Here is a 17,413-nt window from a genome sequence, read left to right on the forward strand (position 1 = left end):
TTGCCCTTACCATTAATTTCTGATCTATACAATTTTCATGAAAAACTTGGTTTTTTTTTTATGGAATTAGAATTTACGATATAAAATGAATTAATTAAAGTTTGAAGTATAAAATGAAGGTTTTAAAATATTTTAAGTCACAATTCTAGAACATAATGGCAAAAGTAATCTATGATTATATCATGAATCAATCAATTTGCCAAGATAATTCTGATTACTGTTTGAGGGTGCAAAAATGCTTGATGATCTCGAGCAAATATTGATCACCGTTTGAGGGCTCAAAAGTGCCTATAGACCTTTATACTTGGAGTAACAACATACATGTTTATACATTTATTTCGTTCTTTATATATTTTCTTATAAATTATTGTAAGTCTGTCTCACCTAAAATTTATTAAGGAAGACACTAATGCACCTTATATGAGTTATACCTTCAAAGATTGCCACTTTACTCGTTTTTAATTAAAACCTCCAGCATTAATTATTGCTACTCTCCATTTGCTTAAACTATATTTTTCCATTATAAAAGAAATTAACTACAGCTTACAAAGTTACAATTACTAAAGCCATTTAACAAAGTTTTTTGGCCCCTTGGTAAATTTAAATCAGGAAAGTGCAATTCATCAATGATCTTTCAAACCAAAAAAAACGGCCAAACTTAAAGCAGCCACCAATAGTGCCACCTCCCGAACCAAAACATGTTTTGGGCCTAATTCTAAGAAGTAACCATTAAGCCTAAATTTTCATAGTGTTGCTCAAATAACTTAAAAATCGTCCATACTCTTATGTAATTTGAGGTGACTGAAATTTAAGGTAACTAAGCCAAAACATATGCACGAATATTGGTGATCTGAAATGTGCAAACCGTATTATGTTTCACAATAGCCGTTATGTAGGTAATGTAACAGGAACTAAGCTCTATTTAGGTAAACAGCTTAATAACAGTTCTTTTGGTTACACACTTGAACAGATGTTGTAACACATTATAATGATGATTTATATTTTATACATCTGACTCCTTTAATTCTACCGAAGGAATCAGTCGGAGCCTGTAGCACTGGGTGATGACATTGTTTAATTTCTTTTAATCGACACGAAAACAGCCCAGTTCAAATAATTGCGAAAGAAAAGTCCATATCGAAGCATGTATTTTGTCTGCCACATCGGTTCCTTTCTTACTGTTACACATGCCCGTGGCGCCATAGCTACTATCCATTGATCAGCCCATTCAAAGATTCTCCGGCTATATGTTTCTCTTCGTTGACATCATAAGAACATTCTCAAAGCATCAACAACTTTTTCTGGCCTGTACACATTACATCTATCAGCTTTAAACAAAGGCAATCTTCAAGCTAGGAACACTACTTCTAGCTATATCGCAAATTTGAACAGGGGAACACTTACCAGTCTTCCTGTGGCATATGACCAGCTCCTTCTATTAATTTAAGCTTCACGACTGAAGGATTACCCTTTTGAAATTCTTCTGCAATTGATTGGGGAAGATATTTGTCCGATATACCCCATGCTAACAGTATAGGTTTATCCCAGCTGGAAAACAATGTTTGAGTTTATGCGTACTAGCAATCTTATAACTGCACTTTCATGAGTCCAATATACTAGCTATTACAGTTGGCATAAAAGCTAGTTAATTTGAAACAGTACCTTCCAGATGCAAACCCTGTAGCTATCTGAGTTGCTACCTCTCTGAAGTTTGTTCTTCTTGCAGCTTCAAGCAAGGCTAGAGCAGAAAATCATAAGACTAACTTCAGCAAGCATAATGAATAACTTCATCATCACTCCTTATGCAACACCAGATAGCTGTAATTCTCAGATTCTTGTATGCAAGTAATCCCACAAATACAGATCGAATTAAGATTATCCATATGAAAGGTAAGGAAATATTATATACAGGCCAGTATCTCTCACACATTTAATTTTAAAAGGTACCAATTAAACAAGGTCCTTTTGTAACTTATTTTTCCCCATATTGACCATTAGGAGAGTGAATAATCAATGTTGGAGCTGCCAGCTTGATAATGGAGGATAAAGAACAAAAAGAATACAAATTTCAAGTTTCCATGAGACGTCTACTGAGTGAGAGTAAATAAGTGCTCTAGTTAGCTGGGCAACAAAAAGTATTTGTTCACCAAGAAGATTCCACTGCAGGTCCAGAAGATTAATGAAGTCAACTACACTCAAAACAGTTGGAGAATAACCCCACTAAATTTTTTGGGCAAACCCCATCTCCAGCATTATTAAAGTTATGACCAAAAAGAAATGAATTAGAAGCCGAACCAAATCCTGGACCACTGCTTGACAGATACGGTAGCCGGTATACATCAGCCTTTTCCAGCTTCAGAACATAACTGTAGCAACAATAAATGCAGTCAGAAAGGACTTTAGATAAGAACTTGGCACAAAAGACAGTAGATTTGTAATTGCAGCCTCTCAAATCTCCTGATTTGTAACACCTTATTTACCATTGCTCCTTTAAATTGAACACAATACATCTCAGTTTTAGCATCACATGTCTACAAATAAAGCATAAAAGTTCCGGCCAAATCAGCAACACTAAAATTGTCTTTAGTGTCACAAGGATGTTCCTTTTACCAACAAAATCAATTGCTTCTTTGTATGGGAGTATTCAATTAATTACTACTCAGAACTTGCACAAACAAAAATGATAAAAAGATAGTAAAACAGCTAGGATCCCTATATGGCCGGATTTTTGCCAGAAAAGATACTCCCTGATCAGTAACTTGAATATTCAATCATCTTGTTACCAGAATAAAAAAAAAAAGATGTATATGCAACTAATCAAGGATTATAAAGACAGTTACTGCAGAGATATCTATGAAGTGATGAACTGGATACATACGGGCTACCTGCTTCAATAAATCGTTCGGCAATAATAGCATTCTGGCTTGTGAATTCACCTAAAAGAGGAAATCTGCAAAATAAAACACATACAAGTTCCTCAGAAATCTGGGTTAAGGGGGGAAGAATAACAAAAGACATTTCTGATCATATTCCTCAAGTCAGGTGGCTCCTATATAGATCTACAGCATCAACTTTAAGAATAATTAAATAATCTTGCTTGGAGTCTTCTAGTTATCAGTTATCACAAATCTCTTGTTACATTTTTCTTTTCTTTTTTTAGGGAGGGGTCCTAATGACTATAAACAGAAATCTGATTGCATCATCATTTGCAGGTCAATCAATCAATCAATCAATCAATCAATCAAAGCCTTAATCCCATAAGTGGGGTCGGCTACATGAACCAAATTTGATTATCCCGTGTAATCATCAACAAAGTTCCTCCTCCTCCATCCCTTACGATCCAAACCTCATCCTCATGTACATTCATATACTTCATATCCTTCCAAACTCCTTCCAACCAAGTCATTTTCGGTCTCCCTCTCACTCGTTTAACCCCTCCATGGTCCCACTCTTCCACTCTTCGTACCGGTGCACCTTCGGGTCTCCGTCTTACATGCCCAAACCAATGCAGACAGTTTTCCCTTAGTTTGTCTACAATGCCTGCCACACCTGCCTTCTTGCAAATAACCTCATTTCTGATTCTATCTCTTAGAGTGTTCCCACACATCCACCTTAACATTCGCATCTCTGTAACCTCCATCTTTTTAATGTGCTCCTTCTTAGAAACCCAACATTCTGTACCATAGAACAACACTGGTCTTATGGCAGTCCTGTAAAATTTCCCCTTCAACTGTAAGGGAATGTTTCAGTCGCACAACACTCCCGTGGCCGCTCTCCACTTAAGCCACCCCGACTTAATCCTATGGGCCACGTCTTGATCAATGCCACCATTTTTCTGGATGATCGACCCAAGATATTTAAAACATTCGCTCATGGTCAAGTCCTTTCCATCCAAACTCACCACCTCATTGCTTGACCCCATCCGAGTACCAAAGCGACATACCAAATATTCAGTCTTACTCCGACTCATCTTAAACCCTCTAAATTCCAACCTTTGCCTCCATTGCTCCAACTTGGCATTAACTCCATCTTTAGTTTCATCCACCAAAACGATATCATCCGCAAACAACATACACCATGAGACTTTATCTTGAATTGGTCTAGTTACTTTATCTAGGACCGTTGCAAAAAGGAAAGGGCTTAATGCAGACCCTTGATGCAATCCAATTGTAATAGGAAAATCTTTTATCAACCCTCTACATGTCCTCACATTGGTTGACACATCCCGATACATATCCTTAACCAGGTCCACGTACCTTTGTGGGATACCTTTCTTCAACATTGCCCACCAAAGTACCTCTCTTAACACCTTGTCATATGCCTTCTCTAAATCAATAAAGACCATATGAAGATCCTTCTTCTTTACCCTATAAAACTCCATCATTTGTCTTATCAAATGGATTGCTTCCATAGTAGATCTCCCTGGCATAAAACCAAATAGGTTATCCGAAATGCTTGTGCATGCCCTCAACCTATGTTCAATCACTCTTTCGCACAACTTCATAGTGTGACTCATAAGCTTGATCCCTGGATAGTTTGAACAATCTTGAGCATCGCCTTTGCTTTTATAGACTGGTACCAAAGTGCTCTTTCTCTAATTTTGCGGGATCCTTGTAGCTCTCCATATCTTGTTAAAGAGGTTTGTTAACCAATCAATACCAATCTTACCCAAACACCTCCACACCTCTATCGGTATACCATTAGGGTCCACCGCCTTCTTAGGCTTCATCTTCTTCGACACACTGCACTTCTTAGACTCGGGTGTAGTGATAAGTATGCAAGGATTGCTAGGTCGTCGCCTGGAAACGACGCGTTACCTTGCCCGTGTGTGGTGTCAAATGTGCAAGGGCGTGACATTGGGGTGTTCCCTACTAAGTGCAGTGATAAGTATGCAAGGGTTGCTAAGTCGTCGCCCGAAAGCGACGCGCCACATTGCCCAAGTGTGGTGTCAAATGGTCAAGGACTTGTAGGTGGGGGCATGAGGGAGCGTGGTAGGTGGGGGCATGTGAGGAAGGACTCTAGTTTGCGGATTGGTTCTTGAAATGTGAGGTCTCTTACGGGGAAATCAGCAGGATTGGTAGAAGTGATGAAGAGAAGACGGATAAACATCATATGCCTCCAAGAGACAAGGTGGACAGGAGAAGGAGCTCGAGGCTTGGTTTTGGGGTATAAAGTGTGGTACGTTGGACAAGAAACGAGCCACAGGAGTCTAGCCAAGGATTCTGTCCTAGGACTTCATAACTTATGCAAGTTAAAATTTCAAGTAATAATCTCAACTAATACATTATTTAAGGTCCTCACACTGTCTTACAATATTCAAGTTAGAATGTCCAAAAAAGCTAGGTCCGTGAAGAAATTTTTCTTTTTTGTAGCGATAGACTTGGAACTTGCTAAACACAATTAGATGACGAATAATACTGCACAACAATTTTTATTTCCACCCTATGAAAAGTGTACCCATTTGCCACAGAAAGTGCCAGGCCCTAATGAATATTAGGCCTTTTTTTGTCAACCTCTACTTCTTATGATGTCAGAGCTTCACACTTCCAACTCAGATTAGTTGGCAAGAAGATTTTCAAACTTAACGGAGGGCGCTTGTCCAGATAATATCATTTCAACACAATTGAGTAGGTGAGCTTATAACCAAAATATTACAAAACGATATATTTGATGATTGATGGCTCAAGCAAAACCTTTGATAGAGTATATAAACCGATCATGGGCTTCAACCATCGGCTTAAGTTTTTAGCTGAGTTGATCCTTTAACAAATTAACATGGTATCAGAGCCAACGTGACACAAATGTCATGGGGTCAAATCTCATCTACCCTCACTTTCAAGTGGAATATTAAATGTTGGGTATGAGAAGGGCTCATGCTACATCCACACTTCAAGCCCAATGGGCTCTCATGTGAGGGGGCGTGATAGAGTAAATAAACCGATCTTGGGCTTTAACCATCAGCTTAAGTTTTTGGTTGAGTTGGTCTTTTAACAACCTTCTTCACCTAAAAGGTTTTCCTTAATGTCTTATATCCCTTTCTCAGAAGTTACTGGCCCCAACTACAAAACTACCACATTGACCTTGATTACAATAGGATGGCAAATGTCATTTCCTTAGCTAGTGTAATTAATAGCTTGAAGACTACCTTGAAATCTTGAAGTATGTTCACCAGCCAAAGTGTTGATTTGTTTACTGAAAAGTGGATCTGCCATATGACTAAGCAATGTAAGTATCAATCCAATACGTCAAGGTCAGGCCCTCGGAGGTTTTGGACGGATCAATGACCACCAAATCGAAAGGGTTTGGACATTAAGCATCACTGGACATGTTAATTATATATGACATCTAACCCAAAATTGTTTCTAAGAAGCCTATTTTAAAGGTTAAAGAAAATCAGAAACTATGGAAAATTCTAATATTGATTGCCATGACTATATACAACATCAATTCTTACTACAGATTCATGAACAGTAGACCACTTCAAATATCAGTTGTGTTAGGAAATAAACTAAACTTACCAAATACCAACGAGATTTGTTTTGGGAAAAAATATATTATATATTTTATTTATTTCTTTCTTTTATGCTTTCCTGGTTAGATGAGGATTGTAATTAGGAAACTAGATAGATTTTAGGTATGTATAATCAATCTAGGATTATTTAGGCTTGGGGAGCAAGTAAAATATCCTATTTGATGTAGGTTTCTAGGTTAGGCTATATAAGAGGGTTTAGGCTTACTAGAAAATTAAGATGGTTTATCAATGAAAGACGATGGTTTATTCAGGAGGAAAATCATCAAGAGGGTGAAACAATGATGGTTTGTTGAGGAGGAAAATCATCAACAGGGTTATTGTCTTATTTTGTAGGAACTTAATAAAACAATATTTTGTTTGAGGGGAGGAAATCTAAATTTCCTCATAAACATTGTCTCTTTTATTATCGTATTTTGCTATTCATTTTATTTTGTATTAGAGGGTGATTTCCTAAATCGTTCCATGCACGCATCCGTTATAACAAGTTGAATATCTCTGAAAATTTGAGTTAAAGCTTTCCAAGTCAATACCCAAAATCGCTTGAGGCCCACATTGGCCAATTAACCATACTCTATATGAAATCAAACCCAAAAAGTTCCTTTGGAATGTAGAAGCCATCCCATAAGCTAAGATTACAAGAAGACTTTAATGTAAACTGATGGCAAAAGGCAATAATGGACATGGGAAGGTTTTCTGTTAGTTTCCTAATTTCCAGAACCATTAATGATGACAATTAATTAATTGACAACAATACTGCTAAAATCTAAAATCAATTCAACCATCAGACCCTACATGCTTGAAGTTTAAGCCAAGAAAGTGTATAGCAGGTAGGTGATCATGTGTACAGTACTTGTTTATAATCGATTACAAAAAAAATGAAGAACATGTAGTTATAGATCAAACCTTAGTTGTTGAAACAATCCAGGGACTGGAGATGAAGCTGTTAGTGGACTGTTCAGTATCACGAGTTTAGATATCCTGCCGGGATTTTTCAATGCCCAGGTCAATCCATAGGAACCTACTAAAAAGCCCTACAAGGATAGATGATTAATGAAAGTACATAAAATTAAGGTGACGGTTCTGAATAAGCAGTATCCTATAATCAGACTTATTAAGCTATAAATTAAAAACAAAATGAAGAAAATGTTGGTGGCCTGATGAATGAAATAAGAGTTAGTTATATGGTGCAAGGATGGGTCATACACAGTTGAATCAGGGACTTTATCTACGGTGCATGTCGTTCACACCTGTACTACCAGAAGAAAAGGAGATCTCACTCCCAGCACTTCAAGTAATTTATCAAACTCATCATGGAACTCCTTTTCTGTTACAACAGGATTTATGCATCAGACTTTAAATTAATGAAAAGAATATTCAGTTTTAATTCTAAAAGAGAGCAACATGATAAAAAAGACAAACCTGTATAGTCAAAACCGAATTTTGGGTATGGCTTATCACTGAAGCCAAAGCCTATCCAATCAGGTGCCAAGCAGTGGAATCCAGAATCAGACATCTATCAAGAACAACAGTAGTGTTCAGAAAACAGAAGTACAGAACAGAGCTTTTCAAGAGAGAACCACTGTATTTTCCTAGCTGCTCCACCCACTTATAAGATTCCAATTGAAATTTTCTGGCCAATAGAGGACAGAAATATTCAAGGAAATCAAAACACAAGAAATTTGAGAACATAAACAGAGAGGTTAACAAAATGGAACATTTTAAGGAAGGTATAGAACACTGTTGGTCAAGGTAAAAATGACATTCCAGATACATCTATTAACTAAAGCATGAGAATGATCCTTGAGACAATTTGAGAAGGTTCAAAATTTCTATTGACTACATATGAAAATGAAGCAATGAGGTGACAAATAATTGAGAATTTGGGACAAAATGGCATTCTGACCTAGCATACCAGAAGACTTCAAATGTAATCAGTCCCACTATTACTATATCCATGGGGATGATTTGTATGGAGCATATACTATTACAATCATACAATGTATAGAACACAAATTTTCTTGGAGGATTGATCCACAATACTTTATGGAAACGATTGAGATAAGTTGCATAAAGAAAATCAAATACTTGTTATGGTAATGGACAAGTCAAAACAACCTAGGAATGGAAAGGACCCAACTAAACTATTAGTGAAGAATATCTTGAAGTGTCATCATAGGTCTATAGGAATTATAATATCCAAAGGTATTACAATTTCTGAGAGTTGAGAGGTCCATTGTATATTTGACCAAGACCACTGATGTTACTTCAAATCTTCATTTTGGACCAAAAGCATAAATCATTTTCATTAATTAGCCAAGTTTGACACCTGGTCACCTACCCAAGCCTGAAGCTGACGCAAATACCCGAGTCTAACACAGAGCACCAAAGCTGTAAATAAATAAAAACTGAACCATACCATATCATATATTAATACTTTCATAAGCATTAATATATTTTAATTTCAGATCATGGTATCACATATTTTAATCTTGACCAGCTTATACTAATAAAATGGGGGAAACCCCAAAACTATACAAAGTACAATGGAAGCGTACGGGCCAAGGTATCCTCTAAAATTCACAAGAGAGCATGCCAATTACGTTGAACATTCAAAAGTAAAATGTAGCATAATCATTGAAAGTGTCAGCATAGTGAAGACACACACATATGTTGTCAACACAAATTTATGCCCCTTTAATAAATTATATCAGGAAGCCAACATGATAGATGACTCAATTAATTTCAAATGCTAGGTACAAACCTGTGACATAACGACTCGATAGCTATAAGATTGTGTTGGAGCCCCATGAAGGAAGATGATGGTTCCACGTCTACTATCAGGCGAACCTACAGAAAGTGATACATCAGGCAAACAATACTCCCTAGCATCCCAATTAGTCCTGAGCTTTGGCAAAAGACAGCTTAAAGTCACACTTTCCAATTATTGTTTATATGCCAAAACAAAAATAATCTACCAATCAACCATTTATTGCTTGTTTCTTGATGCTCAACAATCACGCAAAAAACAATTTGAAAATTCAATTGTTAAAAATGCAATTTGCTCTTTAACAAATTACCCAATCATTCATGAGCAACATATCTATTACAAGCATCAAAATGCATTATACACGCCTTTGAAAAAGATTAGAAAGAAAAAGGGCAACCCAATTCACAACCTCAACAACTCGAAACGAAGAATGTGAGGATTACTATTACCTGTTTCTCTAACAAACCAAATTAAGTCCCCGGATTTAATATAACGCCCATAGTCCTTTCCCTTGTCCTCTATTCTCTGCAAACAAACCACAATTTTGAAAACCCATATGAAATACTTTAAAACCCAATATTTCACTCCTATACAAAAATTACCATCTTAACACTATTTGACATTTAACAATTTTCAAATATCAAAGTATTTACATCAAACTAAGACAATGATGTGATCGAAACGTAGGAAAATGATATACGCAACCCTAACGCTAGCTATTAGAAACTAAAAAAACCAATATTTCACTCCTGCACAAAAATTACCATCTTAAAACTAATTGACATATAACAATTTTCAAATATTAAAGTATTTACATCACACTAACACAATGATGTGACCAAAATGTAGGAAAATGATGTACGCAACCCTAACGCTAGCTATTAGAAGCTAAAAGTCAATACATTAAACATTAATAACACCGATCAACGCTATTGTTACCCATCTGCAGCCCTAAGGGCTGCATATATCAAAACCCGAATAATAAAAATCGAAATCGAAATAATCAGAGAGAGAAAATTACTGACATTAAGCATTTGGCCGACATTGCCGTCCTCGGCAGGACTCTCAGGGAGTTGAATTGCGCTTTTGCTAGAGGGATTATCGGTAACGAACCCAAACGGATTAAACGACGGCGTTTTATCATCATCGTCGCTACTTTTGGCGAAGATTTTAGCGGTGGTAGTTCCTCGTGCTGAGCTCCAATGGCGGATGTTTCTAGAAGCCGAAGTGGAAAAGAATTGAAGGTTGAGTGGAGGAGAGAGAAGAGACCAAGCAGTGGTCGCCATTAAAGCGAAGCTTTACTGGAGGAGAGAGAAAGAAAAAGAGAAAGATGGCGGGAGATTAATCAACTGTTTTTTCAACAATTAACGACCACTAGTTAGTGGACTAGTGGAGTAGAGTATGAATGAGAATCTTGAGATTTTGGATATTGGGGCCATGTAAGATGAAGATACTTGTGTGTGTGGATTGTGGTTGTTATTTCTCATGTTTTGTGGCCTTTGATTTGTTACCATTAAAGTACTTGACTAGAATATAGACATATGTGTTAGATTGGGGAAGTATATCGGGTTGTATTTGGAGTTTGGCTTAACCCAACATCGTGTATGGACTATATATCTATGCACAGGAGTAAAATCAGTACTAAAGATGGTACTGGGTCGGGCCGGACCTGCCCAGCACGAAAAAAGAATGACACGGCACGGGCACGATGTAGGCCCGGCACAACACATTACTGTGCTTGTGGGCCGTGGGCCGCCTTTATTTGGGAGAAGCACGATAAGGTATGGCACATTTGGACCCAACACGACACGGAATACTAAAATCAATGTAATTTTGGTTAGGCACACAAGCCCGACACGGCCCGGAACAATGGCACGTGGGCTTGGGTTGTGCACGGGCTTTTGAAAACTTCAGCCCGGCATGGCACGAAACGTGTGGGTCGAGCCATGAGTCAGGCCTAACTAAACTCAAAGGACGTGGGCCCGGTACAAGGCACGGCGCAGAGCCATCTTTAACCAGTATGGAAAAAAGTTAAACAAATACTTTGTATTCTGTAATATAAATTTAGATAAATGTGTGAAATAACCACAATACTATTTTTATGTTGTTGTACAAGAACTTGAAATCTATGCGTGTAATTTCTTAAAAAACTTCACCAATATGTCTATATGAGATAGTTAAAGTTGAACCTATCCGTTAAATTCACAATTTTACTAAAAAATTATAGTCAGTAAACACCACTCACGAGTCACGACTCGTAGTAACAAATTTGTAATCCATGCACCATACCGGCAAGAATTGGGCGGTCCCAGGGTCTCTAATCTGTAATAGAGACTGTTTATGTTCCTAACTTTCTCAAATTCATTTGTGCTTCCCATACTCTCTCAGTCATCCAATCTCAGGCCACTCAGTCGTCACTAACACCGTCTTTTTCCTTCGAAAGCGGCCACACCAACACCAACACCAGCAGCAGCAAAGCTTCTCCCCTTCTTCCTCGCCCTCCGCAGGTTTCTCTCTTCTTCAGTACCTTGAATTTTATATCTATGCTCATGTTGTTGGCTCAAAGTTCATGTACTTTTCAATTTTCCAATTCAATGTCTCATCGTTATAATTTTCATGTTAATTACTTCATTGTGGAAAGAATTCGCCAGTATTCAAGTGTTTTTTGAAATCTTGGAAAAATGACCTACCTAACTTGCTTTCACTTTGAACTTAATTGATTAAATATGAAGAATGTTTGAAGTTTAAGAGTCCACTGGTATTTAGGGTTTGATTCACTGAGTTTGGAATTTGATTGATTTTGGTTTTTTCTTTAGGAATTTTGATTGATTGAATTTTGAACTTGGATGTTTGATTCTGCCGGGGCTCTCGAGGGTTTTATGATATATTGAAATTGAACACTAATTGAGGAAATCCCAGTTTTAGAACAAAGTTGGGAGCCAAAATTCCAGCGTACTTGCTGCTAAAGGCCACAAAAGGATAACCTTTTCCGTTTGCTCTTCATGCTCCACCCCCTTCGTTGTCAATTTGCTAACTGGTGATGGTTCCGGGTGGGTTACGGTCACAAAATGATGGTAGTTGAGCATGTATGACTGTAGTAAAAATTAAAAAGGGGGAATTTTGGTGCTTGCTGGCTGCTTATTGTTTTCGGTCTTTGATTTCTTGTATATTTACTAAAATTGGGCTGCTTATTGAAGAAATATCAACCCCCAGTGATTTCATCGGCTATTTTCAGTGTAATTTGTAATATGGACGATGATAGCCCGCAGTTGTCGTTGACAGTGCTGCAGTGGTTGCAATGGTGGGGGTGGAGGAGGGGAATTGCCGCTGGTGCTTTTGATTTTGGTTGGGTGCTAAATTTTGCCGGTAAGTTGTTCACTTTATATTATTATTCATTTGAGATTTGGAAATGTGGTATTAGACCTGCAAATATCCCTCCTGTGTTTTTCATGAATAGGAAGAGAGCCATTGCTTTCAAAATGTATATATAGTGTTGTGGTAAACTGGTCATGCATGCTCTAAATATTTTATTTGCCGATGGGAGATCCTCCACATTGAAGGAGTTATGCTATAGGAAATATTGTACTCCATACTAAAAAGCTTTCACATACACATTGTAGTAATTGACATAAAAAGTCCTGCACTCACGTAAACAATGGCTGATAAACTGAACCCCCATAGAACAGTACTTTTTTGCCCTGAATTTTTGACATGCTAAATGAAGGTATTCAACAGATACAAACTGACAAACAGAGAGTGAACGTAACTTCTACATTTTCTCCTCCTGTTATCCCTTTCCTCACCGAAATCAACCTGGCTTGGGGTTTGAACCAGCAGGCAACAACTAGATTATTCTTCATCTTCCTCTTTTTTCAGGGTAAGTAGTTTTTTTTTCCCCAGGATTTAAAATGTCAAGCAATATTTCATTAGGTCAATGTATTAGGAATTCATGGTGTTGTTTTCATTCCAAAAATATGAGCCTTTTCTTTGTTATGTTATGTACCATTCTCCATCTAATTTTCTGATATGCCTGTGAAGTTATGATACAACAATTTTTGTGTTTGGAAATTTTTTCCCCCCCATATGTTGAATTGTTGTATGGCAACAACTGCCAACAAGTCAAATTTCAAGGAATAAATTTTATAGAGGTAACCCATTTCTTGTGAATGGATATGGATGAATCTAATGATTTGAGTCCTTTTTTAACTGACAGTTGGTGTGCAATGTATTTTGATCTGCTTTGCAGTCAAACATTCAATTCACAGTGCAAATGAACAAAACAAACAAAAAAATTTCATATTGATGAAGACTTATTGGGGGTCAGGAAAATGGTTTGGAGTAATTGATTAGTTGGCAGAATGTATGGTACTTCTAGTATGTCCCTTAACTCCCTTTTAAAAGTGCATTTTGCATATTTGGTACTCACTATTTCAAACAGTGATACTTCCTCTGTTTCTAATAGTTGGCTTGTTTTGATTTTGGCACTACTTGCATAAGTTGATGACGCTCAATGTAAATTTTCCAAATATCAACTTCTTATAATTTTTGTCTGTTGGTAAATGAAGATACTGATGTTTGAAATCAAGAAGCGTGTTAACTAAACTGAAACGGAGGAAGTACAGTAATATAAGCTAGTCGATTTGGTTCTAAAGCTTCAGATTAGTATAGATCCTCCTGATGTAAACAGCTAGTTTGGATTTATTATATTTTGCAACAAGTGATGTGAAGAACAAGTTGCAACACTGTATGGGTGGCTAGTGAATTATAGTTTAGTTACATTTGTTGAAAAATACTCTTTGCAAGTTAGTTTTTATTATGTAATAAACTGCTTCCAAAATCCAAAGTATGGACCCTCATTAAGTATTAATGTTAATAATACTGAATATCATGCAATCTCATCTCCTCAAATAGCTTGCAGTTCATGAGTTTTGGCATTGGACTTTGTGCTATGTGTGTGCTATGTGTCTATGTGATTGGTTTAATTTATCTTATTTGCACCACTAATCAAATTTTTGGATCAGCTACTGCATGAAAGCTATCCAGTATTATATTGTGGGATTGTAGGATTGGTATGATTTGCTGTTGGCACGATATTTTTGTTGGCACATGCCCAATTCATCACCTGGCCAAATGTACTTGGCTGAGGATTTCACAAATTGTCTGTACTGGTTCCTCTGAAGTTTAGGGCCCAGCAAAGTTGTATTTTAGGTTTTTTATTTAGTTAAAAGTCTGAGTTTCATTTTTTTTTCCATCTTTCCTTTTGTTTTCAGTAAATTATTCATGTCATTTCATGTTTGTTTTTACTCTTTATCAGACACAAACTTCCTTTTGATGGGCTGATCCTAGGTTTTCTTGCTGCTGTTGTGAAAAAATCAATTTACCCATTTCTTTAATCTACAGAAAGATCATATATGCATCTGTTCCATTTCTCACTAACTTTGCCTTGATGAATTAGGTTGTTTTTTTTACCCTCCCATATGGATGAAAATTCACCAAATAGTGAGGATCTTATTGATGAAATGGAAGACCAAGAAGATGATGGTGATGAGATATTTGAAAATGAAGGACTTGACCATGAGAGTGATGGCCACCATGGGTTTGGAATTGAGGGTGATGATCATGAAAATGATGGTGAACAATTTTTTATTGACGCCAGTATACATGAGGAGAGTGAGCAAGGGATTGAGCTTGAAGGTGAGGATCACTGCAGTGATGGTCAGCAGTTCCTTGAGGTGAGGGATCATAATGCTGAAAATGACACCTTTCAAGTGCTTAATCTTCATTGTAACGGTGAGGAGAATAACCTAGGAAACAATACAGTGGGTGTAGATGATAGCTCATCTAAAGAAAAATATTACCATCCACCTGTTGTGGGCATGGAGTTTGAGTCCTATGATGACGCTTATAACTACTACAATTGCTATGCTAAGGAATTGGGCTTTGCTATTAGAGTGAAATCGTCATGGACAAAACGGAACAGCAAGGAAAAGCGTGGTGCAGTACTCTGCTGCAATTGCGAGGGTTTCAAAACATTCAAAGAAGCAACCTGCCGGAGGAAGGAAACAAGGACAGGTTGTCTAGCAATGATAAGGTTGAGGTTGGTGGAATCAAATAGATGGAGAATTGATGAAGTTAAACTTGAACACAACCATCTATTTGATCCTGAGAGGGTGCAGAACTCCAAGTCACACAAGAAAATTGAAGTAGGTTTAAAAAGAGACTTAGAGCCAACTGTTGATGTAGAAGTGCGAACCATTAAGTTGTACCGAACATCTGCCATTGATGCAGCCAGTTCCTGGAATTTAACCACCATGCAGACTGAGAATGGTAACCACATTCGGTCCTGCTGCTTAAAGCTTAAAGCTGGAGATTCACTAGCAATACACAATTATTTTTGTCAGAAACAACTGACAAGTCCAAATTTCTTTTACATCATGGATTTGAATGACGAAGGTCAATTGAGGAATGTGTTTTGGATAGACTCCCAGGCAAGGGCTGCATACATCTACTTTGGAGATGTTGTGGCTGTTGACACAACATGTTTGTCAAACAAATATGAAATACCACTTGTTGCTTTCATTGGAATAAATCACCATTGGCAGTCCATCTTGCTTGGTTGTGCTTTCATTGCAGAAGAAACTGTGGAAACCTATGTATGGCTATTTAGAACATGGCTTACATGTATGTTAGGGCGCTCTCCTCAAACTATTGTCACAGACCGATCCAGAGCTATCCAAAGTGCAATTTCTGAAGTGTTTCCTCGGGCCCATCATCGGTTTTGCTTGCCACTTGTGATGCAAAGTATTTTTCACAACTTGGGCCAGATGGAAGAATTTGAAGCATTTCAGTCATTCTTAAATGGAACAGTCTATAATTCTCTGAAAATTGATGAATTTGAGACTTCATGGGATAACATGATACAGCGATTTGGAATTAAGGAGCATGAGTGGCTTCAGATCTGGTATGATGATCGAGAAAAATGGGTTCCCGTTTACCAGAAAGACATATTTCTTGCAGGACTTTTTGCTGTTCAAGCAGGTGAGTCTAGTCCTTTTTTTGCTGGTCATATCCATGAAAGAACCTCAGTAAAAGAATTCTTTGATTTGTATGATGTTATCATTGAAAAGAAACGACTAAAAGAAGCACTCGATGATCTTGAGTCTGGTGGATCCAACCTCTTGTTAAGAACAAGATGCTATTATGAGCTACAACTATCCAAATTCTATACTAAGCAGATATTTGAAAAATTCCAAGTTGAAGTCGAGATGATGTCTTGTTGTGTGACCATCAATCAAGTTCATACTTCTGGGCCTGTCACTACGTATGTGGTTAAAGAATGTGAGAATGGAGGCATTAAAGAGTTGAGCAATTTTGAGGTGATGTATGATAAAGCAGCATTTGAAGTTCGTTGTGTGTGTGGTGGCTTTTATCTTAATGGTTATCTTTGCCGGCATGCCTTAAGTGTTCTTAACCTCAATGGTGTGGAGGAAATACCATTCTCTTATATTCTCCAACGATGGAGGAAGGACTGCAAGCAATTGTATGTGCCAGATCTTGTTTCGAATGCCATTGATATTAGCAATCCAACTCAATGGTATGATCATTTGCACAAACGAGCAATGCAGGTAGTTGAAGCAGGTATGGTGTCACAAGATCATTACATGGTGGCTTGGCAAGCCTTTCTAGAGTCCTTGAACAAAGTTCGCCTTACAGAAGAAAAGAATGTATGATGTGTAATTTTCATGATGTAAAATTTCGTTGATTAAATTATTGAGCAATGTTTGACTGCATTCTACTTCTTCACTTGTCTCATTTCATATTTTCTTGTCAGCTTAAACATCAATGTATTGGCTTACAATATACTTGTATATGCAATACATCAATTATCAGTTGTATGTTTTTTGACATCAGTATTTCCATTATTTCCTACAGTAATGCCCTCCCATGAGCAGCTAGTCCTTGTCTTGGCACCTTGTTTAGTGTGCATGTTTCCACTTTCCAGGGCTTGGGCCTCGTGTTCAATTCGAGCAAGACTGCGAGGGTGTTCATGATTGCCATAGGGCCCTTGAAAATTTGATAGTACTGAATTTGACTGAGTCTGAGAAAATTCTAAC

At 37.4% G+C, this 17,413-nt stretch overlaps 2 protein-coding genes across 6 annotated transcripts; one reads left to right on the forward strand and one right to left on the reverse strand.

Moving 5' to 3' along the window:
* Window positions 1–858: 858 nt before the first annotated feature.
* LOC110698634 (haloalkane dehalogenase-like) lies at window positions 859–10,791 on the reverse strand. The gene is made up of 11 exons (XM_021876109.1): window positions 10,325–10,791; window positions 9,749–9,824; window positions 9,294–9,379; window positions 7,952–8,045; window positions 7,780–7,856; window positions 7,436–7,563; window positions 2,879–2,950; window positions 2,296–2,366; window positions 1,663–1,738; window positions 1,405–1,548; window positions 859–1,306 (listed from the first exon to the last, which is right to left on the reverse strand). Exons 1-11 carry the CDS (start codon window positions 10,583–10,585, stop codon window positions 1,267–1,269), a joined length of 1,125 nt encoding a protein of 374 aa, XP_021731801.1. The 5' UTR covers window positions 10,586–10,791; the 3' UTR covers window positions 859–1,266.
* Window positions 10,792–11,548: 757 nt separating this feature from the next.
* LOC110698632 (protein FAR1-RELATED SEQUENCE 8-like) lies at window positions 11,549–17,221 on the forward strand. 5 transcript variants are annotated; one of them, XM_021876104.1, is made up of 4 exons: window positions 11,549–11,806; window positions 12,116–12,665; window positions 13,035–13,176; window positions 14,755–17,221. In XM_021876104.1, the coding sequence occupies exon 4, from the start codon at window positions 14,777–14,779 to the stop codon at window positions 17,027–17,029; it is 2,253 nt and encodes a 750-aa protein (XP_021731796.1). In that variant the 5' UTR covers window positions 11,549–11,806; window positions 12,116–12,665; window positions 13,035–13,176; window positions 14,755–14,776; the 3' UTR covers window positions 17,030–17,221. The 5 variants fall into 5 exon arrangements, with proteins under 5 accessions (XP_021731796.1, XP_021731798.1, XP_021731797.1 ...); XM_021876106.1 differs by having other exon boundaries at window positions 12,497–12,665; XM_021876105.1 differs by having other exon boundaries at window positions 12,535–12,665.
* The last annotated feature ends 192 nt before the right edge of the window (window positions 17,222–17,413 follow it).

Source organism: Chenopodium quinoa, unplaced genomic scaffold, assembly GCF_001683475.1.
Source record: "Chenopodium quinoa cultivar QQ74 unplaced genomic scaffold, ASM168347v1, whole genome shotgun sequence".
NCBI classification, from domain to species: Eukaryota; Viridiplantae; Streptophyta; class Magnoliopsida; order Caryophyllales; family Amaranthaceae; genus Chenopodium; species Chenopodium quinoa.